General features: G+C 44.1%; 2 protein-coding genes across 6 annotated transcripts in view; both read left to right on the top strand.

Moving 5' to 3' along the window:
• The first annotated feature begins 1,558 nt into the window (after window positions 1–1,558).
• PPP1R2 (protein phosphatase 1 regulatory inhibitor subunit 2) lies at window positions 1,559–17,261 on the top strand. 4 transcript variants are annotated; one of them, XM_062005627.1, is made up of 7 exons: window positions 1,559–1,722; window positions 6,192–6,299; window positions 6,731–6,808; window positions 7,113–7,222; window positions 8,707–8,880; window positions 12,416–12,466; window positions 13,728–13,817. In XM_062005627.1, the coding sequence occupies exons 1-6, from the start codon at window positions 1,577–1,579 to the stop codon at window positions 12,418–12,420; spliced, it is 621 nt and encodes a 206-aa protein (XP_061861611.1). In that variant the 5' UTR covers window positions 1,559–1,576; the 3' UTR covers window positions 12,421–12,466; window positions 13,728–13,817. The 4 variants fall into 4 exon arrangements, with proteins under 4 accessions (XP_061861611.1, XP_061861609.1, XP_061861610.1 ...); XM_062005625.1 differs by lacking the exons at window positions 12,416–12,466; window positions 13,728–13,817 and adding an exon at window positions 17,147–17,261; XM_062005626.1 differs by lacking the exon at window positions 12,416–12,466 and having other exon boundaries at window positions 13,728–16,810.
• Window positions 17,262–19,088: 1,827 nt separating this feature from the next.
• The window catches only part of ACAP2 (ArfGAP with coiled-coil, ankyrin repeat and PH domains 2), a 61,721-nt gene continuing 54,266 nt past the window's right edge, over window positions 19,089–26,543 (top strand). For both annotated transcript variants that reach the window (XM_062005379.1, XM_062005378.1), the window contains exon 1: window positions 19,089–19,260. In XM_062005379.1, coding sequence (XP_061861363.1) covers window positions 19,208–19,260 — 53 coding nt within the window. In that variant the 5' untranslated portion in view covers window positions 19,089–19,207. The remainder of the gene's footprint in view (window positions 19,261–26,543) is intronic.

Here is a 26,543-nt window from a genome sequence, read left to right as displayed (position 1 = left end):
CACACGCGTGTGCAGCAGTGCCACACGGCCCCACGCCAGGGCAGCAGCGAGTGCCACACGCGTGTGCAGCAGTGCCACACGCCAGGGCAGCAGCGAGTGCCACGCGCGTGTGCAGCAGTGCCACACGCCAGGGCAGCAGCGAGTGCCACGCGCGTGTGCAGCAGTGCCACACGGCCTCACGCCAGGGCAGCAGCGAGTGCCACGCGCGTGTGCAGCAGTGCCACACGCCAGGGCAGCAGCGAGTGACACACGCGTGTGCAGCAGTGCCACACGCCAGGGCAGCAGCGAGTGCCACGCGCGTGTGCAGCAGTGCCACACGGCCCCACGCCAGGGCAGCAGCGAGTGCCACACGCGTGTGCAGCAGTGCCACACGGCCCCACGCCAGGGCAGCAGCGAGTGCCACACGCGTGTGCAGCAGTGCCACACGGCCCCACGCCAGGGCAGCAGCGAGTGCCACACGCGTGTGCAGCAGTGCCACACGCCAGGGCAGCAGCGAGTGCCACGCGCGTGTGCAGCAGTGCCACACGCCAGGGCAGCAGCGAGTGCCACGCGCGTGTGCAGCAGTGCCACACGGCCTCACGCCAGGGCAGCAGCGAGTGACACACGCGTGTGCAGCAGTGCCACACGCCAGGGCAGCAGCGAGTGCCACGCGCGTGTGCAGCAGTGCCACACGCCAGGGCAGCAGCGAGTGCCACGCGCGTGTGCAGCAGTGCCACACGCCAGGGCAGCAGCGAGTGCCACGCGCGTGTGCAGCAGTGCCACACGGCCCCACGCCAGGGCAGCAGCGAGTGCCACGCGCGTGTGCAGCAGTGCCACACGGCCCCACGCCAGGGCAGCAGCGAGTGCCACGCGCGTGTGCAGCAGTGCCACACGGCCTCACGCCAGGGCAGCAGCGAGTGCCACGCGCGTGTGCAGCAGTGCCACACGCCAGGGCAGCAGCGAGTGCCACGCGCGTGTGCAGCAGTGCCACACGGCCCCACGCCAGGGCAGCAGCGAGTGCCACGCGCGTGTGCAGCAGTGCCACACGCCAGGGCAGCAGCGAGTGCCACGCGCGTGTGCAGCAGTGCCACACGGCCCCACGCCAGGGCAGCAGCGAGTGCCACGCGCGTGTGCAGCAGTGCCACACGGCCCCACGCCAGGGCAGCAGCGAGTGCCACGCGCGTGTGCGCGCCACGCCAAGCCCCGCGCGCGTGCCAGAGCGGCGGGCACGAGCGCCGCGCGCGTGCACGACACCGCGCCAGGGCCCGCGCACGCGCTCGGCGCCGCCAGCCGCTGCGAGGCCGGCCCGGCGCGAGCAGGGCGCCGCCCCGCGGGCGCGCGGAGCCGCCGCAAGCAGGGATTGTGCCGGCCTGCCGGCCGCCAGGGGGCGCGGCCGCGGCGAGCAGCGGCGGGCGGACCCAGAGCGCCCCCTCCCCGCGCCGCCGCTTCTCACACCGCCCCCTCCCCGCGCCGCCGGTTCTGACGCCGCCCCCTCTCCGCGCCGCCGGTTCTGACGCCGCCCCCTCCCCGCGCCGCCGGTTCTGACGCGCGCCGGGCGGGGCGGCGGCGCGGCCGGAAGCGGGCGGGCGGCGGGGCCATGGAGGCGCCGGCGGTGGCGGCCGGCTCGGCGGGCCGCGGGCCCATCAAGGGCATCCTCAAGAAGGGCGGCAGCAAGCTGGCGGCCGCGGAGTCGGTTCCCGGTGCGCGGCGGGCCAGCCCGGCCCGCGACGAGGACGAGCATGGGTGAGCGCCGCGCCGAGCCCGGCCGGAGCCTCCCCACGGCCGCGCTGGCGGAGCGAGGACTGCCAGGCGTGCCGCCGGTCGGGGCTTGTGAGCTCTTTCGTCTGTCGGGATGGTGCTCGGCGGGCAGTCACGGGGGAGGGAGCCGTTCCAGTGTGCCGGCACTGGGGCAGTGTCCCCGGCGTGGGCGGGAGTCGGGCAGTGGAGCGCCAGGTGGAGGCCCGAGCACGGCACGGCCCGAGCAGGGTCCGCGCTCAGAAGCCGGGCTTGCCGGGGCGTGCGGAGGCCAGGGGGCTGCTCGCTGCCTCCGGGACGCTTAGCAGAGTGCAGTGTGGCAGCTGAAAGAGCCGGTGCGAATGATTGCTGCTCATGAAATACTTGCAGGAGCGGTATTATCTTTAAATGCTCGTTCAGAAAGACAAGCAGGAAGGTTTTACGGTTACTACAAGGATAGTTTACAGTTTGGGAAATATACTTTGCCATAGGAGATGTATTCTTTGTCTTCTGTACAGGTAGCTTATTTCTCTGTAACCAGAAGTGTTAAGAAGACCTGGGGAGAAGAGCTTTCCTAGGTTGTTACACATGTAACACGTATTCTCAGTTGTGCCAGATTCATCTGTAAAGATCTCACACTAGAGACGTGTGACTTGTGTTTTGAATGACAAGTAAACCTCGGTTAAACCCTAACATGCTGAGTTACCCGAAATATACAAGCTGTAGTCTTTAGCCAGGCAGCAGCTGCCCTTGGCCAGTCGGAGTTCTTGCACTTTTCATGACGTTAGTGCTCAGCACATGCTGCCTGATGCTGCTCTGCAACTCTCTGGTTATGTTGACTGAGACTTGACCTGAATTCTATGTTTATAAAATTGATTTTGGCTGTTTTCTGGAACTTTGCTTAATACTGCAAGGAGAGAAACAATGACAAAATGAAACAAATATCCAGTTGGTGGTTTTGGTTGAGGTGGGTTTTTTTTGATATTATAGTAATGTTCCTTTCCTCTCTGCCCAAGTCAGTCAGGAACATAGTCTGAAGTCAGCAAGGTAAGAATGAAAAGTTTTTGGTTTGCTTTGGCTGTGTTAGCTGTTCCTGCTTTCCAGGGAGAAATTATTGCACCTGAAGGAATGAGGTAATAATGCTGAAGGAAGTGAGTGTAAGTAGCAATATGCTCCACAAATATTGCAATTTTTTCCCCTCCTATTCTTTAGTTCTGATATTATGTAGCACAAGGTGTTTGCTACCACACCAGACAAAGTAAAACTGGCTGTTGGAGGCTTCTCTTCTGTTTTCTGCAGTCTCTTTTGTAGTATTTTGAAGAATTATCAGAAATTAGAGTACTAACGGATGAGCTGAGTATGTAGTGTATTGATTATAGTAGGCAGTAATTTCTTGCAAAGCAATGAAGTGGGCAGCAGTCCAGCTTTTATTTCCTGTTTACTGATGAAAGTCAATAAAGTCCATGAGATTAATTCTGAAATTGCCTTGCAAGTTAAAGAGTATTGGCTAAACCTGGCAGGCTGTATTAGATGATTTCCTGGAAAGATCAGTATAGAGTATTTAGAGCTGGCTTGTATGCAGGTGTTTTTGGTTGGCAGTGTTTCATTAAATCAGTGTCGTTTCTGACTTCAGCAAAATAATTTTGTACTTAAAATAATGATACAGCTGTGATTTTCCTTGAAGGTTAAAAATTAGTCTATAAATACAGATGTCTTTGTGCATCTCTATCAGCAGCTTCTTATTTCTAACATTAAAATTCAGGTGTGACTTAATACCTTTAAAAATAGCTGCAGATGAAAGAACTCATTGTGTCAGCTGTCATCTTTTGAAGCACCACCTTGAATAGAGCTCTCATGTATTTGCATCAGTACTGACCTTGCATCCTTTGTTTAGTGATGGTAGAATGCTTTGGAAAAGTACCTTAATGAAAATATGATGCAAGAGGGAAACTGGTGAAATTGGGATGCTACTGGAACTGCATCTGGAGCCGAGGATGTGGTTTAATGGTAGCTAGATTCTTGGTATTCCTGGTAGACAATATTTTTTGCTTTAAGCCTCCTGTGAGGAATCTGCTTTTTTCCAGGGTAACTGTGTGAGTGCTTGCAAGCACCTATGTTGGAAAAGGCAAGAGAAGAGTCTGCTGTGGTAGGAGCAAGTGAGGGTGTGCGAGGTGTTTCTCTGCTGCAGAAACTTCTTGTGTGTCAAGGTGTGGTGTCAAATAAATATTTCAAGATATGAGAGGATACAGATGAGTACTTCTGAGTTTTTTCCAACTTGTTTTTACTAAGGAAGATTAGGTTTCCTATTTCTGTATCTGAGGGAGTGTCAGGAAACATTTTCATGTCAGTAATATTATGCTGCTCAGGCATGCCTAAGCATGTTAAATGGAGATAGTCAAGGGAAATGTGGGGTTTTAGAGCACTTAGTCACTCTCCTGTGATGGCTTTTTATGTGGAAGGGTGAAATGACATGTTTGTCTGTTTGCCACTAATGATATTTTTTTTTCCAAGCTGAATTCAAAATTGTGCTTTGGGAGGTGGGAATTTGAGTTCATAGAAATCTGTGCAAAAAATGAAACCACCAAAAGCTTCCCCGGTCTTGTGTTTAGAAGTTACTGAATTGATAGCTGTAGGCTGGCTAATTTTGAGAGCAAGCATATGCCAAAGAGATTCTTCAAAGGTTGCCAATACTGTTGTTAGGTTTTGAGTTGTGAACCCAGGCAGCAGAACCTGATGGGCTCTGGGCAAGTGCACTGAACACAAAGCATGTGGTGGGAGTTTCTCCCATCTGTCATATTTGCCTTTCAACTAAGACACTTTTCTTTCCAGGGGCAATGTGCCATTGTCCAACTGCCCTCCCTGTGTAACAGTATGGTCACTTGATGTTAGTTATGGATGAACTTTAAGCAGGTGTTTAGCTGATGTTTAACTGGTGACTTTTCGACTCCCAAATAGGCTTGGATAACTGATATTCCTAGTTTAGAGCTCTGGCTTTGTCATCATGAAGCTCATGACTCTCCACCCTGCCAGAGCAGGCAATCTGCCTCACGTGTTGTCTGCTGAGCTTGCAATCCTTGTGTTCACTTGGAACAAAATTATTAAATAGCCTCATACATGAGAGTTTGGCAGTCTCATGTTGGTTACTATATGCTAAGGGGATTAAGCTCATGTAATTTATATTTGTTTCCGGAGCATAAATCTGTGATGTGGAGGATTCAGCATCTGCTCCCACATGTATTTTCACGTCTCTTTACTTTTTTTCCCCATTGTATTATGCAGTGTGCTCTGCAAATGTAAAAGTGTGTGCCTTATCAGTTTTATTTTACAGATAGCATTCCACTCAAGAGCGGTTGTGTTACTGAGATTGAATCTATTTTTCAGTTTTGTTATTGGAGTGATCTGCTTTTAAATAACAGTAGTTAAGTTAAAGATTTCTAGCCAACTGCGCCTTTCTGTCCCCCCCAAAAACCTAGCAAAGACATTTGCTTCCTCAAATAAAAAATTGCCACACTTGAGGAATATGTTAATGCATAAGGTAATATTAACAGTTGAATTACTTTACTGTTCTAAAGTTAAAATCCTTGGTTAGTCTAAGGGAAAAGCCACCTTTTATGAACCTTGAAATATTCTAAAAGAAAATGTGGAACCCAGTAGTTTCTATCGATTGAATGTTTCTGTGTCTTTTAGCTCAGTGATGGAGTGACACTTCCTCTGGCTACAAGGCAGTTCCTTTCTGTGTCACATATGTTTGTCAGTCTGAGTGGGCTTTTGTTTCTGCAAATAGACATAAAACGGTCCATTCTTTGATTAACTGAGGAGATTCTAAATAATCTAACATCACTGGTGCCAAATGGTCTGTGTCAAATGTGAAACTCCCTCGGCTTAATGGCAGCAGTGAGTCAGTTCTTTTTTATGATTCCATTTGAGAGTGACAAAAGCAGTATTAATAACCAGCTTGTTTGGTGCAATGTATTTTACTGCAGGAAGTTGTTGGTTGGTTGGTGTTCTTTATGTAACAGTTTCAGTAATGATCACAGCAGCTCACTGAGCAGAGGTGAGGTGGAAGTTATTTGGTTTTGTTGAAGTGTTGTGGGTCGTAATAAGAGGAAGAATGATTTTACAGTAACTTGTAACAAGTACAGACAGTTCATGGGCCAGTGACTGAACAGGATAGGCAGTCTCTTGAGAAAAATAATTGTGTGGATATGAATAATAATCTGTTTATAGATCACAACGTTAATTTAGCTACTGTGAATTGTTAGGGAAATTGCCCCACTGATCATTTGTCATGACTTATATATGCTGAAATATATCTAGAACAGTATTTAGTAGCCATACTTGGAACATGCCTGTGTGTCACAACAATATCCTTTGTGGTTAGTAGAGCTTGAGAGGCATTCTAAACGTTTCTTCTGTGGACAAACAGAACTAACTTTTTTTAGAATATAAAAAAAATTAAGTTTGTTTTCTTATTTCAGTAAAAAATCCCAGAAGTGGGATGAAATGAACATCATAGCTACCTACCACCCAGCAGGCAAAGACTATGGCTTGATGAAAATAGATGAGCCGAGTACTCCATATCACGGGTAGGTATGTTGAACTGCTGTCCTGAATGATGCCAGGTGCCATAGTCATTTCACAGCAAAACTCTGCAGGCCTACTGGAGATATGCAGCATATCGAGTTTTACAAAGCTTCTAAATAAAGACTTAGAGCTATTAAGGAGAATTATCAAAAAGGAAAGGAGAAAGTCAACTTTTAGAAAGTTTATGTCTGTAGGCTTTAGGATTTGAATGAATGGAATAAAGAAGTTGGACTTCTGTTGATTTTATTGTATTCAGTTACTATCTGTGTACTAGAATGTCAAGTTGTAATATCAATATTTAAATTAGACTTTGAAAGTTTAAAAAGTATTAGAGGAGTCTGTTTTTTGAGTGTTTTAAGGTTTTAACTGTTTCAACAAGCAAATTTTAAGCAGCAAGTTGTTGATAAAGACTACTGTTTGTTTTCCCTCCAAGCATGATAGGAGATGATGAGGATGCAGTGAGTGATTCAGAGTCAAACGAGCCCTTAAAAGCAGATGTGTTAAGTAAAAAGTAAGTATTGTCATAGAAAATTGTCTAAATGTTAAGATATTTTTCTCTTTTCCTGGAGTCGTTTTTCTTTATGGAAAGATGTTGCTGGTTTCTCTAGAAGTCAGCTTCTGTTATTGTCAAATTAAGTAGTTTTCAGTGTTTAATAAGGCCACTAGTACTTAAAACCTCTTGCAGGTTGTTACTACACATAAATATGGCAAAAATAATGAACAAAAGCAATTTTTATGAGTGTTCTGAAATTTCATGTATTTTCAATAGTGAAAAAATTGCTGTTTAAGCATTTTGGATTGCATGATTTATGTAGACTGGCAGCTGCAGCTGAAGGTAAAGGACCTAAGGTTATAGCAAAGCAAGAGGAAAGCAGTGAGGAGGAGGAGGAGGATGAGGATGAAGAATTAACACCTGAAGAACGAGGTAGGCAAAAGTTTTCTTTGGTTTTGTTTTGGTGTGTTTTTTCCCTACAAACAGTTTCAGATTTTCAGTAAGAAATATTTGTGAAGAAAAAGTAATACTGGAAAAATGTTGTAATTTCAAAACAGATTAATAATCTTTGAAGGGTAAGTAAAGAGATGAACAAGTATGCTGTTTGTTTCTAATCAAGACTGGTTTGGGGTCTGCCTATAAACAGGAATTTTCTGTTACTGGCTGCCCCACTGTATACAAGCTTAATGTCTAGATTTCTTAAGAGGACTTCACACACTTCTCAAGTAATAAGCTCTTCTGGTTTTGGGGTGAAGGAGTCATTCTTAATCTGGACATATTTCAAGTAGACTTAAATAAATGAGAACTGCTTGCAATTAAGATGTGACTAATTGCTGGCAAAGATATGAATGTTTCTGTTGTTTTCAAAACAAATGGCAGGAAATACACACATCTATTCCAAAGCAAAATGCACCTTCAGCGGAGTTGGGTTTTTCTGTGTTAGCTTGGGCTGGAACATTTTGAGGAAACAGTCATACTTCTAAGGTTTCAGGCTTGCATTATGTAGCTGTTTCTTCTCATCTTCCCTGGCCCCAACTTTGAGCATGTAACCTTACTATTCTGTAGGAAATAAAAACAGTGTTGGGCTGCCAATACAGAAAGTTAAATTTAATTATAATGCATTACTGCTAGATCTGCTAATGTGTAATATATGGAGCAAAGTTGGGCTTCAGGCCATGGGGAAAGTGGAAAATATTGTCTTCTACATGTGGTAAATATCTCTCATAACTGGCTTTTGGTAGCTTGCCAGGAGCCAAGTTGGACATCTGCAAAAGTTCATTTCTGTCCCACCAATGCATCTCAATTTGTCCTGAAGTTTACTTAGCAACAAGGCTTGTGAAACTTTGGGATTCCCTATGCAGTTACTAGATGGTTCTCTTGGTTCAGACTTGCTCTTAGTTGCAGACAGGTTCAGCCATTCCAGTCCATTAATTACTAGCCTTTTTTGTAAGTCAGAATCATTGAACAGAACACTGCTTGAAGAAAGTAATGTAATTCAGTGACTGCTTGATCATGTAATCAATGGGCTTTTAAGCTAGAAATACATTTGACCTAAGAAGCAGTCAATGCCTTTCTAAGGAGAAAATAAGGGATTCTTTTTTTTAAAAAAAAAAAAAGGAAAGCAAAAAATATTTACATTAGTTTAGAATCATATCATGGTTTCAGCTGGAAGAGACCTTAAAGATCGAGTCCAGCTTTTGTCCCAACCCTGTCAACCACTAGACCATTTCCCTAAGTGCAACATCCACCCATCTCTTAAACACCTCCAGGGATAGTTAGTCCAGCACCTCCCTGGGCAGCCTGTTCAATGCCTGACAACCCTTTCAGTAAAGAAATTCCTCCTCATATCCAGCCTGAACCTCCCTTGGCGCAACCTGAGGCCATTTCCTCTTGTTCTATTGCTTGTTTGTCCACAGAGAAAAAGAAACAGTTTGAAATGAAGAGAAAAATGCACTACAATGAAGGACGAAACATCAAACTGGCAAGACAGCTCATTGCAAAAGAGCTACACAGTGAAGAGGAGGATGAGGATGAAGAGATGCATGATGCTGCAGATGTAGAAACAATGAATACAGAAGCTACCGAACATGGTGAGCTACTGATGACTCATAAAGCATGTTTAAGTACTGATGGTCCTTCCAGCTCTCAGGAAATGAATACACTGAAGTGTGAGCCTGACCAGAAAGGGTATATGTGTAACAGTGTGAGGTGCTGTGTGCTGTCTCAATAGGGAGGTTTGTAGCATAGTACCAAACCCATCAGTATTGGTAAATAGCCTGTGGGCTTCCATTTGTTGTGATGTAACAGAAAAGCAAACACCTTCACACTACTTCCCCAGCATAACTGACTCTTGGTAGTGAAGTTGCCATCATTCTTTTTAAAGTAAGAGTTGTCTTGTACAGAGCACATACAACTGTGGCAGCAGAGGCTGGCCTTACATTGTGATTCAGTTCCTTTTCTGATTCCAAACTGTCTTGTAGCCAGCAATGGGAAACTAGCAGGAACTCTTCCTTCCTGGTGAGAGGAGTGAATCTGACTTCCTAAGCAAGAACTTCATACTGTAATGTAAAACTGCTGTTAGGACTTCAGTACGTACTTGCCCTTAAGCAGCAATGTTCATTTCTACACTATGGGATAGGACCCTCAGCATTGCTTTTAGTGCAGGTACCAGAAGGAAAAAAGTCTGAGACCTGTAGCTGGAAGCTGTTTCTGGAACCTGCTTCAGGACTGTCTCTTGATAGGAGACTCATGAAACTATAGAGACTGACACCTTCTCTTTCATCTTTAAGCTTCCCTCTGGGTGAAAGCAGTAGACTTTTCCTGGTTTCAGCTAGCATGGAGTTAATTTTGTTCCTAGTAGCTGGTATGGGGCTCTGTTTAGGATTTGTGTTGAAAACAATGTTGATAACACGGGGGTGTTTTGGTTATTGCTGAGCAGCACTTGCACAGTGTCAAGGCCTTTTCTGCTCCTCACCTCACCCCACCAGTGAGTGGGCTGGGGATGCACAAGAAGCTGGGAGGGGACACAGCCAGGACAGCTGACCCCAGGGATGTTCCAGACCATAGGACATCATTCTCAGTATATAAACTGGGGGAAGCTGGTGGGGAAGGACCAATCGCTGCTCAGCCATTGGTCAGCAGTGGTGAGTAATTGCATGGGGCATCACTTTTTTTTTTTCCCCCTTTAGGTTTTATTTCTCTTGTTGTTGTTGGCATATTCCTTTCCATTATAATTACTATATATTTCACTATTATTGTTACTTTATTTAATTTCAGGTAGTAAACTGTTCTTATTTCATCCCACTGGTTTTACCTATTTTCCACAGTTCTCCTCCCCATCCCACTGGGAGGGGGGGAGAGAGTGAGCTGCTGCATGGTGCTGGGCTTAAACTACGACAACTGTAAAAGTCGGACTTTTGTGGTGGCCTTCTGGTGAATAAATACAGCTGTTCACTACCCACCTCTGTGTGTAACAGCACTGTGAACAAGTTTTGGCATTAAAAAAGTAGATATCTGTTGCTCATGAGACTAGTGGCAATGAAGTCTGTCAGCTTCGTTCATCTGTTGCTTGGCAAAGCTGAGACTGTAGCACATACTGCAGACTTGGGAAGATGCTGCATGGGTTTAATTTGGTTCACATATGCCTTTCCAACCATATGAACTAGGAATCCTTATGAAATGAAATTCCACCCAATAAAAAGGTGATTTGCAAAGTTGTGTGTTCTTAAGTTCTGTGGCTCACACATTTTAGTCCTGGTACAGGATGACCAATGCCTCCATAATGGCTCTGAAAGGGTCATTTGGTATGTGTCTGAGAGCCATTAATGGACTGACTTTATCCAGAAACTTAATATATGCCTTATAATGGCTATTTACTAGAACTTCACTCTCCAGGGGAAAGGAGGGCTCCAATAGGCAACCTTATGACCTTCCTCCATGGCTTGAAGCTGCCACCTCTCTGCACTCTGCAGTAAAAGAGAGGCAACTCCGCTCCCCAGCTGCATTCGTCAGTGGAAGGAAGGCACACCTTTGCAGCATTTTTCCATCTCTATTGTTGAAGTTCATTCCACCTTGCCTCATAACCACCTTCAGAGCCACAACTGGTAATTATCAATTTTAGACTGTTCATGGCCAATAGGTTCCATAAACATAACTGTTTGCCAGTTTACCACCCCATTAACTAACTGGTTCACCTCCACACCACAGCATACAGAAATACTTTCCACTAACTTGATGTAGTTCTCAGTTCTTCACTTTTCTTTTGTATTGTTCGGCTTAAACCTTGGTGTTTCATTATCTCCTGATCTCTGTATTAACTATTGTAGCTTTTTGTCTCTGTACTTGATCAAGTCTTCTGAGGTTAAGTACTATTCTCAGTTTGGTAGCAGCTGGTGAATTGAACGCCCTCAGACTGATCATGTGTGATTCTTTGTGGCAGAGTTGGTCAAAGGGTGATGGAATATGGACAAAACTATTAATAAACCTTTCTATCTTTTGATACTGACCACACTCTAAGAAATTCCTACATTGAGATGATAAAACTTCAGCAACAAAGCCATGTTAAAGAAACATCGGTTTTACTGAAATAACTTTTTTGAGATGACATCTCTTTATCATTCTCATCTGTATCCGAAGAGCATAGATGAATCTCCTTATTCATAAATGTGAATTATACACATATTACAGCTACAGAACATTTCTCAAATAGCTGGTTTAAACACTTGCTACTTGAGGATTTTGCTAGTCTGTGCTTTTGGTCATGTTAAGCAACTGAGTATTTAAAACAGTATTTCAAGGTGGTTGTTTCCTTCATGGAAGTGGATCGAATGCTGTTAGTATTCTTGTTCCTGAGATTCCTGTTAGAACTGTAAGTTTGTGGAGAGATTATTCATCTGCATAGCTCTCAAAGAGCTCTGCCACTTCAAACTGTTGTATTTTTGAAGTGCTTTCTTGTAAAGCAGAAAAGGAGGGTCTTCCTTACTTAGTGTATTGGGTGATGCAGGAGCTGATTTTTGTGATGGCTTCACTCCGTTAAACTGACTAACAGCTCTGATGCTTGCTTATCACTGCAAAGAAAATGTCTTTTTCTGCATGTTGTATTGCAGCTACACTTTGATAATCTCTTCCATTTGACTTCATCTCTTTTAAGTTAAGAGAGACCATATGGCAATGTGGCTACCACTCCCTTAGGTCTGAGACAGTAAATCTGTCTGAGATCTGGCATGCAGTGTCTTTTTGTTCTAGTGGAATAATGTGACTTCTACAGTCCTGATGATTGTTCCAGGTGAAGATGTGATACAAGACACATTTCTTGGTGGTCCCCTGTGGCTCTAGGGTGCCACTATCTCCTGGGTTGTATTTCAGCCAATTTGAGACCTTCTTTCTTGGTTTTTTTTTTTTTTTTTGTCCTTGATGATCCCTTACAGGTTCTGTGCTTCTCTTACCCAATGTTCCTTTCTACCCTCTAATCCTATCTGGTTTGTATTTGAGTAAAACTAACAGTACTTTTCTGATTTCTACACCTTCCTTTTGAAGAAGGGGCTAAAGACTTTGGACAGGTTTTTACAAAGGTTTCTGTCAGATACCACCAGGCCTGCTAATCTAAGTTGTGCTTCTTGGTTACAGACTGAGATTTCTTGCTGATTGACCTGAAGATGGCCAATCCACTCAGTAATGGTGAGAACTGTTTGTATATTTGTGCCCCTGTCTTCATCATGGGCTAACAAGAGTTTTAAATGGATGGGTCATTCCTTTCTTGCCTCAAGTAGATGTACCTTGTCTCATGCATATGGGTTCTAGCAGCCAAGCTTACAGTTGTAAATGAGTGCATTAGGACTGCTTGCTTCAGTATTTCAGCTTCTCTGGAATCTCTCAAGCTACTCCCTATTTATGATTCCTTGAAGAACATAAATAGACTGCCAGCAAAAGTGGCCTTCCTTCTTCTGCATAAACACTTCCCCTGTAGCAGTTCTCTTTGAAATCACCCAAGGAAAGATTCCTTGTGTAGGCAGATTTAAGCATGATGACTTACACAAAAGCATCAGCTACAAGGGTGTGATCTATAGCAGTCAGTTGACAAGCAAGCGAAGCTCTTGTTCTCTCTGTGCAGTTCACTTAGTGCTCACTGCTGTCATGGCCCTGCCGTGTACACTGCTCTTCAGCTTGGCTGTCAGGCTGTGCCTGTCTGGTCTTTGGTAGAGACAGTGTTTTCTTAACCAAGGTGAGCATCACCCTAGAGATGACCAAAGTGAGAAGGCTGGCAGTAAACACAAATTGGTTCTGCTTATGAGCTCTGCTCTTTTGTTTGTGAAACTGCACTTGTTACCAAGTAACTCATACCCAAACATAACCAGTTTTATATCATCTGCATGTGGTTTTCTTTGATCTTTGCTTTATGCCACTGAATTTTCAGATGCATATATATATATATAGATATATAAAATGGACTTTCTCATTAGTGCTTTTCACATGAAAAAGAGATTTCTCTGATTTAATACTGTTCTTTGGCTGAAAACTGTGAGTTTTACAACTTCCTGAGAATCACAACAGACTCTGCTCCGTCATTTATAAACTTGTTTTGTTTCTAAGTGTCTCATCTGGGGTTGAAATCTGATGTGAAAAGTACTGTGCTCATTTGTGTTTCAGTTCTGCAAATTGATGTCTCAGCTCCTGGGTTAAATATTCCCAGTTCCAGGGCTGGTGAGTGTTCAGTGCTTGGTGTCCTGAACCGTGGCCATTTCTTCAGAACATAAGACTGAAATCACTACTTGAAAAGTTTCTGTACTCTCAAAAGAAAAGCTTGTATGTTGCTAGGATGGGTTGGCCAACATTTCCTTTGTAGAAGCAAAAATTATTTCAGGAGGACATTTCTGTATGTTTTCGAAACTATTCAATGAGTGTGAAGAATTATGTGTGTTTTATAATCTTTCTTGTGCAGCACACGCTACTCGTGACCATCTGGAAAGTAGAGCACACAGCATAGAAGAAATCTGTCCAGAACTGTAACTGCTTATCGAAGACACAAATATAAACATTGCTTCATGATTTTTGCAATTAAGGCTCTTAAATATTGAGAAGCATATCAGTTACAATGTTGTATTTGCCAAGAATGTTAATTTTAGACTTGTCCTTTAGGCAGAAAAAAACTGCCTAATTGATTTATTCTTGTGCCTAGTATTGAATGGAGAATACTGCTTCATAATCTGTTCAGCCACACCGGCATTCCCTGTACGTACAATGCTGATGATCTTGCGTAATGTACCGTTACTCTTCATGCTTCAAAACGGTATCTTTTGGTTTGTCACTATTTATTTTAAGACAGTGTTTTAGGTGTGGTATCTCTTAAGGAAGGGTTTGGGATTTAAGAGCCAAACGGTACAGCATATATCAGATTGACATGCAAGCTATTTATCAGATTGTTCAGCAGTTTAAAAAGGGATTATTTCAGTCTTATAACTTTTTTTTTGTAAAGCATTGAACTGTTAATTCAGATTTCAGTCTGTCATTACCCGTGCTTTCCCAGTCTTTAGAAGAAGAAGAGCTGTATTATTTTTTAAGAATGGTGTTTGGAATCGGTTGCTGGTTTCTGACTAAGGCAGTACTGGTGGAGGGAATGTGTTTACACTGGAAATGTGCTAACTTGAACTTTGCATTTAACTGTCATTTTCTCTTCCGCTGGGACTGGCTGTTTTATGGAGCTCTTTTCTTGGCTTATCATGAGAACACGGAAGTTCCCCCCCATCTTTTCTCTTAAAATCATGTTCTCTTCTGGCTCGTTTCAAACTCTTGGTCCTTTCCAGTTGCATGAAGAATGCTTGTGCTACTAGCACCTGAGGAGAAACACCCAACCATGAGCAAATCCACACCAGGACTGTGAAGATGAACTGAATTTTAGGCTCTGTCTGTTCTTTATATAAAAGATAACTGATAATGATCTCCTACTCACTTGGGGTTGGCAACCTCCGTACTGAAAACCACTAGTCTAAATCTTCCTGTATCCACTGCAACTTACAGCAGCTGCTTTGGTAAAATGAAGGCTGTTTGGAATGATAGAAGGGAAACTGCTGAATTCAAATACTTGTTTACAGTTTGGGTGTATGCCCCTGTAAAGATGATTCTGAACCTCCAGGTAGTTGTAAACAACTTCCCACTGGGTGGAATTTGATCAGTATTCAGAATAGTTTCTGGGTTTTACTACACAAATGAAGTACACACTTAAGCTTTAGCTTGGTTATGGAATACAGTGTATATCTTAATTGTGATCTGAATTCGATATGTTACAAAAATCCATATGATAATATGGATCTATTTTAAAATGTCTTTTTGTCCATTGTATATTTGAAGTTTGAATAAAGGAATGAAACTTATTTTACAGTTATATGCGTTCTCAAGTGTGAGCTTTCGTGGAAATCTCAGAGACTGAGCATGAATAAGGAAATAGGATGCTGTCCTTTTAAAGATTTATACAGGAATAATCCATTACAATGAATGCATTGCCAAAGATAACCCATGAGTTGTGCTAACTGGGTGTGGTAGTGTGCCTTTCCCTACTATTTCCTCCCCCTAGTAGGTAACAGTTGTGTCAGTAGTGGCATATTTAGTATTCAAAAGGCCTGAATGAGGATTAATAGTATCTTTAACAAGAAAGAATTGCACTCTTGATGCAGTCCAGCGTGGTGATGCTGATTTTTTCAATATGGAGAATGTTTTTTTTTTTCCTTAGTTCAAGCATAGTCACTGCTGTAGAATTAACAGAGGCAAAGAGTAATAAACATTTAGATACTGCTGACTCCTAAAATCACTTCCTGTAGCTTGAACTTTGGCTTCCAAGAATAGGATTTCAAAACTTCAAGTTTGCCCCTGTTCTGTACCTGCTTGCCACGCTCAGGTGGTTGGAAAGTCAGCACTGACCCACATTCCCAAGTGAGGAACTGAGGTCCTGGTGTGCCCCAGCACTGCAGGTGTGTCCCACAGCATGGGGCAGTGCATGGCACAGCCCTCCTGCTTTCAGCCCAGAGCACAAGGGCATCAACGTTTGTCCAGTGGGCACAGCCCATGCTGCCATGCTGTAAAAAAACAGATGGTTTGCATTTTGTGATAAGTACAAGTGGGTACTTTGTACCTGCAATTAGTGCTGCTTCAGATGGATTCTGCTTTAAGTCCTGCCCTCCTTTCCCCACACTGTGTCCAAGACCTCATTTCCATTTTGGTGCTCAACAGGGGTGCTTTGTACCCTACAATGCCTGCAAAGCATTTTGTTTAACAAAAAACCCCTTTGTGAACTTTCAGTAAAGTTCTTTCCTGTAATAGCTTCCCATGTCCTGGATGAAATGGGTATGTAGCCTTGAAGGAGGTACTGTATATGTAAATGCATGAAGATGGTTTTAAATGAACCTCAGAATGTACAGTAGGTCCCTTCACCAGTGAGATGACTTTGAGCTGTCTGGGTGATCTCCCTTCTTCCGTGCCACTCAGCCCCCCAGTTTTAGTTGGATGCCATTTCCTTCTATTCTGGGAAATAGCAATTCTAGATGTCTGAGGAATGGGGAGGAGAGAAGAAATGTGCCTTGCATGCACATCATAATCTTGGGGTACATATGGTAAAAGCTGATTCGGGTAGTAAAGAGGAAACAAAAGATATGCAGCTTTCCCTCATGTGGACATTGAGCTCCACAGCATTGTAAGGGTGAAGCTACCTGCATAGGTCTAAGTCCTCAAGCTATATCCTATTTAGAGAAAATATTTTCAATATGCTTCCAATAGGAAGATCACTTGCAAATAAGAGCATTAACTCTGTCTTTCAAGGGTTTTTTTCTATCCTGAAAGTTTCTTTCACAGAGTTGTACAAAAGTCATTGAAATGGGAAATATTTTTCTCTGCAGATTGCTCTTGTGTTAAACTTGTATATCTTGCCAGAACTCTTTGTTTCTGTAACATGCTTTTTGTGGTGTTTATTATGATGCCACCTCACAAATGTAATTATTCTGTTTGAAGCTAGTGTGAAGTGTCACAACAGAAATAAAAGCATTGTTTTCAGTACTGCCTTACGGTACTAATATTAGATGTATTGGCTTGACTTCTTGGAACTTTTTAGAAGAAACTGACAGGTACTGTAAAGTTTGCAGGTGTGTTCACAGATGAACACTTCACAATCTTGCAACTTCCTCATCGTTGCAAATGAGGAAGTGCTCATTATTCTAACTTTGATACAAATTAGTTTGTACACACTTTCAGCTTTTGTGGTTGCTTGGCTACATGGATGTGAGGGTAGATCTGGGAAGCTGAATCATGAATTTAGGAGAGCAGCACCACAGAAAAGGTTGCATTTTTCAAAATAATTTCCTTTGTGTGTTGTAGGACAAAAGCGAGGCTGGGCTTTCTCTCCATGGTCAGCAGTGAAGAAGTTTGTGCTAGGAGGAGGTAATGGAAGACGACGAACAGCACCTCCTCTTTAGGACAACTATTAAAAAAATCCAGCTGGGCTCTTTTGTATTGCACACTTTAGTCAAAAAAATGGATTTGACAGCATAAACGCAGCCTAAACAGTACTAAAATGGCTGCTTTTTCTATGTGGGTGTGACGGATGCAGCCTACTCCTTAACCAAACTAACTAGTGGTAGTTTGGTTAGTTTTAATGAGTGACAGCTCAAAAACATATGCGTAAATTGTAGTTTGGATCTGGCATTGCACCTTTCTTAAAAGACCCTGAAACCCTAAACCACAACAGGCTGAATCAAAAAGCTACCCTTGACTTCTGGAGGGAGGGACAGTAAGAGCATTCTGCTGCTTAGAAAAAAGTCTTATTTTCCCTTCCATTCCTCCACATTGTTGTCCTCCACAGAATGAGAAAAAGGGATCATAACTCAGAGATGAAGCTTGGTGCAGGTGATGGGGCAGGGCAGAGGGGGTGCAGACTGCTGGGGGTGAGCAGGCTCCTGGAGGAGCTGTGAGTGAATGTCAGTCAGCTCACATCAGTTTTCCAGCACTGTGTCTCTACAAGTGCAGGACAGAGTTTGCAACTGGGTGTGACACTGCTTCCCTGCCAAGGTGAATTTTAAAAGTAAGTCATAACCCTCTGTTACTCCCCTTGAGCAGGAGTGGCATGGCTGACACTCCTTTGCTTTTGTCGTGTTTACATCTGGGAGCCCTAAGCAGTGACAAACTTGTTAAAGCTCTTTTTCTGGTAAGAGATCACAAATCTACAATGTTCCACGGTCCTTCGCAATGCAGTAGGAGAGGACCAGGACGGTCCCTTTCGCTCTCTGATACAGCCCTTTTGCTGTCTGAAAAGCCTTCAAAAAGTATTCTCAGGCAAACACTCCCTCCAAAACCCAAACGTGCACACACGATACGGTTTCTCCTTCAAAGACACCTTTGAGTCTCGCCCAGGTAACGCACATCCACGGTTCTCTGTAGGACCTAGGCCGGAGCAGCAGCCTCTCCGCGGTGCCTCGGCAGCTGCTGCCGCAGCCCCGCCAGGCGGCACCGGCTGCCCTCGGGAGCGGCGGCCTCGCCTTCTGCGGCCGCTGCAGAGAGCTCGGCGGGGTCGCCGCGGTTCTCCAGGCTGGCGGCTGAGGGGCCGCGGGCCGCCCGCGACTGGGCCTCACCTGCTCGGGAGAGGGGTGAGGCTCACCAGCGGGTCTCGCAGGTCTCGTCTTTCAAGGGAAAGTTCCCGCGCTTAACGAGCAGCTCTAATTGTTTAAACTAACGAGCGGCGGCCGCCGCCCGCGCCGCGCCGCGCCTCACGAGCACTGCCCCGCCCCGCCCCGCGCCTCACGGGCACTGCCCCGCCCCGCCCCGCGAGCGACGGGCGCACCAGCCTATCGCAGCGCTGCAAACGCCCCCTCAGTGTTTATGAGCGCTGGGATTGGCCCTGCGGGCAGCCCTGGCCATGGAGCTAGCCAACTGGTGCGAGGCCGATGCGGCTTTCCCGTTGGCTTACCGCGCTGTCATTCTGCAGGGTGGCCGGTGAGGAAGTGACCCTGCGGCACCGGGAGGTTGGCTGACTGCTCTGAGTAGCTCACTTATTGGGCGGTTCTCCTGTCCTCTCGCCCCGTGATTGGCCAGAGCGCTCCCCTGCTTCTGCGCCTGGACGGGCTGGCCGCCCTTTCCCCGCCCTACGCCGGGTCGGGGCAGCCCCGCCTTCCCCGGCATCTCATTGGCTGCTTCAGCGCCCAGCGTCCCCTCACTGGCTGCCCGCGCAGTCAGTCGCGGCTGGGCGCGGGAGGCGGGCGGAGGGGGCTGCTGGGCGCGGCGGTCCATCACAGCCGCCCCGTCGCTGGGCTCGCCGCCGCTCCATGAGCGCCGCCCCTGCCTAGCCCCGCCCGGCGGCCGGCCTCTGGCTTTGGCTCTCCCCGCCAGCAGCAGCAGTCATAGCAGCGATAGCGGCGGCCGCGGCGCGCCCCGCCGCAGGGGAGGATGAAGGTGACCGTAGACTTCGAGGAGTGCCTGAAGGACTCGCCGCGCTTCAGGTGCCGCCGGGAACGGGGTGGTGTGGGGGGGACCGGCCACGGGGGAGCGGCGGGGCGTTGGGGCCGCTCAGGGGCAGCAGGAAGTGGGGCTGACGCCTGCAGGGTGACAGGCCGCGCAGGGGATGGGGAAGGGGCTATGCTGGGGTAGGCTGGGTCTTGGGGGCCACAGAGGGTGATAAGGAGCGGCAAGCTGTGGGCAACTGGCTGCAGGGAGAGCGTCGGGCTGGGGCCGGGGCTGCTGTGGAAGGTGATTATAAGAGACAGCTGAGGGACAGGCTGCGAGGGACGACAGAGTGTAAGGAAACAGCGTCTACAGAGGGAGTGGCAGTGATGGTCTGTGTAGGGGGGCCGTGTGTGAAGAAGGAGCTCTGCTGGGGCCGTGTGGGATGAGGAGTCTGCTGGGGTGTGTAGGGGCTCTGAGTAGGAGGGCAATGTGGGAAATGGGAGGAAAGGGGACAACATGGGTGGTACATGACTGGGTGGAAAATGCCCAGGGCTTGGGGTTCATGTGGAGGTAGCACAATCTACAGTTAGCATTGATGGGGTCACTCACTTTTGAGCAGATGTAGGGGGTGAAGGGGGGCAGGCAGCTGGTGCAGGAAGTGCTAACCAGCCACAGCCATGCCTGCTCAGGCTTGGGAGGGTGAGGTTCCTGATGCGCCATCTCCAGTTCTTCAGAGTTGCACTTATGCTTCAGCTCCATTGTCACCTGCCTACTCCTGCTCTGTGTGTCCATATTAAATCCCCTCATTATTAGGGTGCCAGTACTAAACAAGCTCAGTAAAACCTTACTTCCTATTGTCAGACCAAGGCATGTACTCTTTTGTTTTTCTTTACTTGAGTGACCACTTGTCTGTCATTGCTGTAGACTTACTTTTGCTTATGTTGGGCAACTTTTCCCCCTTATCTTTCCCTGTGCTTTTATCCATTCTATGTATATAGTTGGGGTTTTTTTTCCACCATTGTAACTACTCAACGGAATTCTGTCTCTCTGTTAAATGTACGTGTGGCTTGTTTGTGCACATAATCCCACTTTTTGTGCCTGATATTGCCATGCTAGGTGATGAAGAGGCAAAGAACTCTGTGACTTCTTGTGATATGTGTCACTGCTGTACTCCTCTCATGTCTTGTGCTGAGCCTGTTTGGAGTGCCTATGACTCTGTGGCTGGTGCAGGCTGGGTGAGCTCTGACTGTTGAGGGTAATAGTCTCTGACTGTGTGTTCACACCTCCTCTTTGTGTCAGCTTTAGCAATCATGTGGTTGGGGGATGTGAAGGAAGTTGGAGAAGAAGGCTTGAATGGCTTAGCCTTGGCAGAAGTTGGAGTTCCTGTTCTCCTTTGCTTCTGTCTATGCTACCAGCTTGTCCTTGTCTGCTTTTGCCAGGGTTTTTCTGGTGACTGTGACTTGTATTATGGTATCCTTCAATGAGCTAGCTAGCTGGCAGAAGAGACAGTGATTTTCAAATAGCTTAGTGAATTGAGTCAGCATCGCAAAAGATGTGAAACCTATTAAAGCTTCTGGGGAGGAGGAAGAGGAAACTTCACTGTCAGAAGCAAGGCTAGAGGAAGGCAGTGGGGAGTGAGACCTTCCCTGGGTCAGCAGGGAGGTTTTACACTGGTTTAGGCATCCCACAAAACTTTGCCGTGAGGTAGTCTTGCTGACTTTGTGTCCTTACTTGCTAGCTATGTAGTTTCTGGCACAACTATTTTAATGTGGGTCCATTCTATTTGGAGATAATGTAGTCTTAGATTGGCTTAAATTCATCATAGAATTATACCATTAAATACATATTTAAAAATTGCTGATACCTACTGAAGTGTTGAATACCCTCAAGAAAGCAAGAAATTGTGACTGAAATTTGTGAGCAGAAGTGCACTACTGTCTCTTCAAGTTAAATCATACTAGTTCATTTGAACTTGGTTTGTTTCATTCTCCTTTTGCCCTTCTTGATTCCTTTCCTTCAAGGACAGAAACTTTGGAAAGGCCCTTAGTCAGGGTCTTTTAGTACATTATAGTCTTTCTGACAGTCTCTGATGCTGCTGTTTTTGAGTAAATTGCATAAAACCCTATGGTGTAATCCCTTGATGCCACCAATACATCCTTCCAACATTTAACTCGTAGGAAGTGGTTAAAGTCATGAAGCAAAAATCCTGTATTTCTGAAAAAAGTTTTGTCTTTCATTACTAGTCATTAGTATTTGCTGTTAGAACTTTGGTCATTCTTATTGTTCATATGAATTACCTAACTGAAATACTAGAATCCTAAATAAAGCGTACTGTAGTGATTTTGTGGAGGCATGGTAGAGGCACTAATGTAGAGCAAGGTCATCTGAGTGCTTGCAAGGAGTAGTGTGGACACAAGGCACTTTCTTGTGCTGTGTTCTTTATCATATAGCAAAGCAGAGCCTCAGATTTCTCCTGACCTTGCTGAGAAGGTGGGTGTAGTCTCTGTCCTTCCCCTCAGTATACCTGTTGGAGCGGTTAAATAAACCTGTTGGGAGGCATATAGTGTACAGAAATGTCATAGTTTACTCTTACCGTCGTGGAGAGAACTGGGAGGACGTGGGTGACTCAGAGCTCCTGAGTCACCAAATCCCTGTTTTCATAGGGAGCTATTTAAATCTTTTAAAACACGCTACTACGTACAGCATCAGACACGTGGCTTTCTTCGTTATCTGTTTCTCATGAAGTTTGTGTTGATATCTTTTGGCTTTGAGATGTAATTGGGAATATCATGGTTACCTTAATCAGAGAAGTGAAGGTTTGTTTGCTTGTTTAAAATGCATATGAAGGGAACATGGATTGTCGCTGTTGAGTTGCTGATCTGTGATTAGATACTAATAGCCGTAAAGATTTACGTCAGAAGTATCGGTGAGTTGTTTCACAGTAAGGCCTGCTTGTTTTTCCCCTAGTAGATAAATCTTTGAATTATAAAACCTGAAGCAATCATGTCCTATTGCATCATTAGGTTTGTAAGCTTGTGACATACCAGATCAGTTTGGGGTTGGAAACTTGAGGTTTAGAAGTGAATGTTGAAAAGTCTGTGATTTCAGGCACGCTTTGGCAAATTTGCAATGATGTGGTTTGGGTTGTTTTTTTAAACCTACTTTGAAAATAGTCTTGCTGAAATCACATGCTTTTCCTTCATGACTCCCTCTCTTAGAGTATGGGCAGACCAAAGATCTCACAAGGAAATGTGTTTGCAGTTCTCCTACAGCATGTCGATGACTTCCTATCAAATGAAGAAGTTGCTTGGGGAGGGGCCTTGGAGCAGTCCTTGACTAGTAGGAACTGAGCTGTGCTGGCAAGTTCTGTGTATATAATCGGGAATTCCTGGAGTGTTTTTTTGATATGTGAATACTATTGTGAAATAATACCTTCTCCTTAGCTTTAAACAATGAGGACTTCAGTTTCAGGGGGTTTAATGGAACAGGGTTTTACCTTGATGTTTCTTTTTCATTTTTTTCTTTTTGCAACTAAAGAACATATTTTCTTAATGAGCATGCACTGTGGCAGCCACATGAATCACTCTGACCTGAATTTTTAGAAAGGAGAAGCTAGTTTGAAGTGATGTGGAAATACATCTGCTGTTAGTAACAGTTATCAACCTTGATAGACAACAAATAATGGAAAAGGCAAAATTCTGTTGCTTGCAGTGTGTACAACTGTAGAAGCTCCCTAGAAACAGCTTCAATCTGTTCCAGTCTGCAAAAATACATCAATAAAAAGCTGTATAATTTTAAGTCATTTTGTTGCTGAAATTTAAAATTTTTTAGTATTCAATTTTGTATTCATTCCCTGAGGCCCCAGCTGCAGAACAGATGATGGATGAAGGAGGTAGATGAAACAATATAAATTAAACTGTTGACAATTAGCATTCTTTGTAGAAGTATACTGTAGGTAGTTTCTGAGTAGAACTGGTGGATATAGTGCCTTCTCTCCCAAGGGACTTTACTTTTTACTCAGAAGGATTCATCTTCCATTTAGGCATTGCTTTGTGTAGGGAGGCCTGCAGTGTAAGACTGGCTTGTCGTTGTAGTTTCTTGATGGATGTATTGGTTGTCTTCTGTGGCTTTGATTCTGATTTATCTAAATGAGGCCAGCTCAGGTTTATGCAGGGGATGCAGGCTCAATAGGTCACTCAGGTCAATTTATGGCTTTCTAGATTTATGATTTTTTTTTCTTCTCTTTAAAGTACTGTTTAACCAAAGTTTAGTCACTAAGTATCTGTTTCCCAGGTAGGGAATGGGAAGTGTTTTGTCCCTTTAAAGTATGAATAATGTAAGAAGTGACTTATTTAATCAATTTGCAATTTGTTTTGTTGAGTAGTCAGAGAAAGTATCGAATGTGCCTAACCTATATACTTTGGTCTGCTTATTGCCTTCTGAAGAAAACACAGAAATCAGAACATCAGTGAACTTGGCCCATCTGTGTTGACTTGCAGTAGGTACAGTGCTGCAGTACAGCTTCTTATGCTTCTTAACCTGCTACTCAGTCCTGCCAGTTGCAACTAAACCCCTATGGTTCAGCCTGGGGCTGTAACATGGGTAATTGGTGTGGTTATGGTGCTGTTGAAATCACTGAGGCTGCTTATGTGGGTAAACTCAGCCACATTGAAAGTGTTAAAAGGCATGTGACCAAGAACTCTGTCTGCATACAAAATCTGTTTTGCTCAGACTTACCTAGCCATTCAGGAGGAACTTCCAAAGAAATGTTTGGTCTGGGCTTTCTGCCATGGGTGTTTAGGACTGAAAAGCAAGTTTGTAACTTACTTGGCAAGGCAGGATGGAAAGTATTGCAGAAGAGGAAAAATACAGTAAGTCAAAAGAGAGAGCTGACAAACAATTGCTTGTAAGTTTGTATTTACCATTTTTCATACCTAGTGATGGTTGTATTTATAGTTTGCAGTATGTGATTGTAGAACAACACTTGTCATAGCAGAGGTGTAGTGATGTGGAGATGAATCTTGGCAGGATGCTGGTGAGTTACATGTGTACATTGCTGTCCATACTGCTTGGAGACTGACGTTAGTTAAGCAGAGTGCTTCTGGATTTGTAATCTTCCACATTTGTGGAGATTATAGTGAATGTGCTTCTCTTCTCAGACTCTAGTCAATGATTTATTTTTCAATCCGTGACTACTGTTTCAAATACATGTTAAGAAAATAATTGACCTAAATAAAGGAAAAGTATTGCAACACAGGATCCAGTGTTAGAGCATTTTCTTCTAGGATCATCATACTAAAGAAATTTCATCTAGAATCCCTTTCAAAGACATTTCATCAAAATCTCTTACACTGAAATCTTTTAAAGCCTTTTCAAATTTAGTAGTAAATTGTTACAGACCTTCCCAATGGAGATGTGAAAAGTGTGTCCCAAAATCAGATTATCTTGATTTGTTTAGTATACCTAAATTGTTTTAATAAAAAAAAAAAAGTAGGCTGGGATGAATTACAAAGGTTAGGCTTTTAAAATGGCGATTCTGCTTCTGTTTCTTTGCTGTTTGATTATTATTTATGTTAAGTAACAGCAAGCTAAATCTCAAGTTGTTTAAAATGTTAATTTCTGTGGGTTTGGTCTTGAAAAGTTTTTTTTTATCTGGGAATGTTTTAAAAACTCCCCACATTAAGAGGAGAGCTTACAGAGGAAGTAGTAACAAAACCTGCTAGCTATCATAGCAGAGTAGTGGGATCAATTGAGAAGAACTGATGATAATTAAGCCTGTGCAATTTATCCGGAATGTGTGTTTGCAGAATTAGAAGCAGACCTTATTTACATATGTGTGAACCATGTAACTAATTACACGAGCTCTTGCAGTCATTCAGGTTTTAAATATAGATTTGAAGAGGTTTGTTTCTTTAGCCTGGAGTGTCTTGTTTATGTTGGCTAAGCATGTAATGTAATTACATTAAGAACTAAAGTTATGGAGATGAGACTTTTATACTGTGGGGGTGGGAAAGGGAGAATGTCAATGTCTATCTCTGGAAAGCAGAGTTTGTAAATAGAATATTCATTATTAAGATGGCAACTGTAAAATAGAAATTTTCTGTTTTGGGGTGAGCTTTGGGTAGCATTGTTTTTTGCTGCACACATCTGATCTCGTTGGCCACTGAATAGCAAATGTGCTGATTTAGCTGTGATAGCAGTGTCCTGTGATTCCTGTGATCTTTTTTCAGGCTTTGCTTCTTGAAAAACTTCGTACTCAAACCTGTATTATTTACAGTCAGCATTTTCCCTGTTCTTCATGTAGTAAACAATATGATTAATGCTATTGGTAATTTTTTACTGCAGTAAGTCATTCTAAAAAGTCCCTAAAGCCAACTCCAGCCTAATAACCTGCTTTATGAGAAAAAGAAAAATACCTAATTTTCATGGACTACAGAAACATTCCTACTGGAATTACTGTTTACAAAGACATGAACTCTTTGCCTGGGTCTTGATGTGGGTCTTTTTGACTAAATCAGTTAGCTGAGCATCTCAAAGACATGCAAGTGCAGCAGGATCATGAGGGAGTGCAAAAAAACCAAACCCACACCACCAAAAACCCCCATGTGGTTAATTTTATGTCTTACAGCACCTTACATTTACATGGACTGGAAAAGAAGAATCAGTTCTGACTAATTGAGTTACTTTTTTGCCTCTTGTTTGTACACACAGAATTCAGTTTATAAACACGTATGGGAGCTTAAACTGTGTAAATGCATTTGTATCTTCTTGAGCAGACACTGAGCTGTTTGGGAATTAGGTATCCATGTGAGTTTAATAATGTATGTTCTTTAGTTTTTGATACTGGCAAGTTTATAACAAAAGTAACAGCTAAACTAGCTGTGTATTGGAGAATCATCATGAGGAAATGTGGATTAACATGTAGATGGTAACATTATTTTTATAGATGCAGGAGTTTTCTGTACTTCTCTATGACAATATAAGTACTGGATTTGTTGCCACTTATTCATATGACTAAAAGATTAGATAAAAAACATGAGAGATAGTGGATATTATGATAGCAAACAATTTGAAGCAGCCCAGGAGTGTAGACAAAAATGTTGTTTTGCCTTCCCGGTAATCTCTTTGAGAGGAGATTTAATATATGGCAATTACTTTACGGTTAACATTTACTTAGTGAACATTAGAAGGAGCCAGGCCTTAGACGTAAGGTAAATAAGTTGTTTTGGTGAACTGTAAATAATTAATGCCTGTGTAGAGGAGAAACTTAGTTTATGGGATAATGTCCTGTGTACATGTTTAAACTGACAAGACACCAGGTTAGGCTAAGAAAATGGCT

This window comes from Colius striatus, chromosome 12 (assembly GCF_028858725.1).
Source record: "Colius striatus isolate bColStr4 chromosome 12, bColStr4.1.hap1, whole genome shotgun sequence".
In the NCBI taxonomy this organism is placed as follows: domain Eukaryota; kingdom Metazoa; phylum Chordata; class Aves; order Coliiformes; family Coliidae; genus Colius; species Colius striatus.
Note: the sequence above shows the minus strand (reverse complement) of the source record. Positions and strands in the feature narration are given on the sequence as shown.

Excerpts from the sequence above, each read along its gene's own strand:
- PPP1R2 (XM_062005625.1), top strand. The coding sequence starts at position 1,577 with ATGGAGGCGCCGGCGGTGGCGGCCGGCTCGGCGGGCCGCGGGCCCATC. Across the intron at positions 1,723-6,191 it reads CGCGACGAGGACGAGCATGG|TAAAAAATCCCAGAAGTGGG; the intron begins GTGAGCGCCGCG and ends TTCTTATTTCAG. Across the intron at positions 8,881-17,146 it reads TACAGAAGCTACCGAACATG|GACAAAAGCGAGGCTGGGCT; the intron begins GTGAGCTACTGA and ends TGTGTGTTGTAG.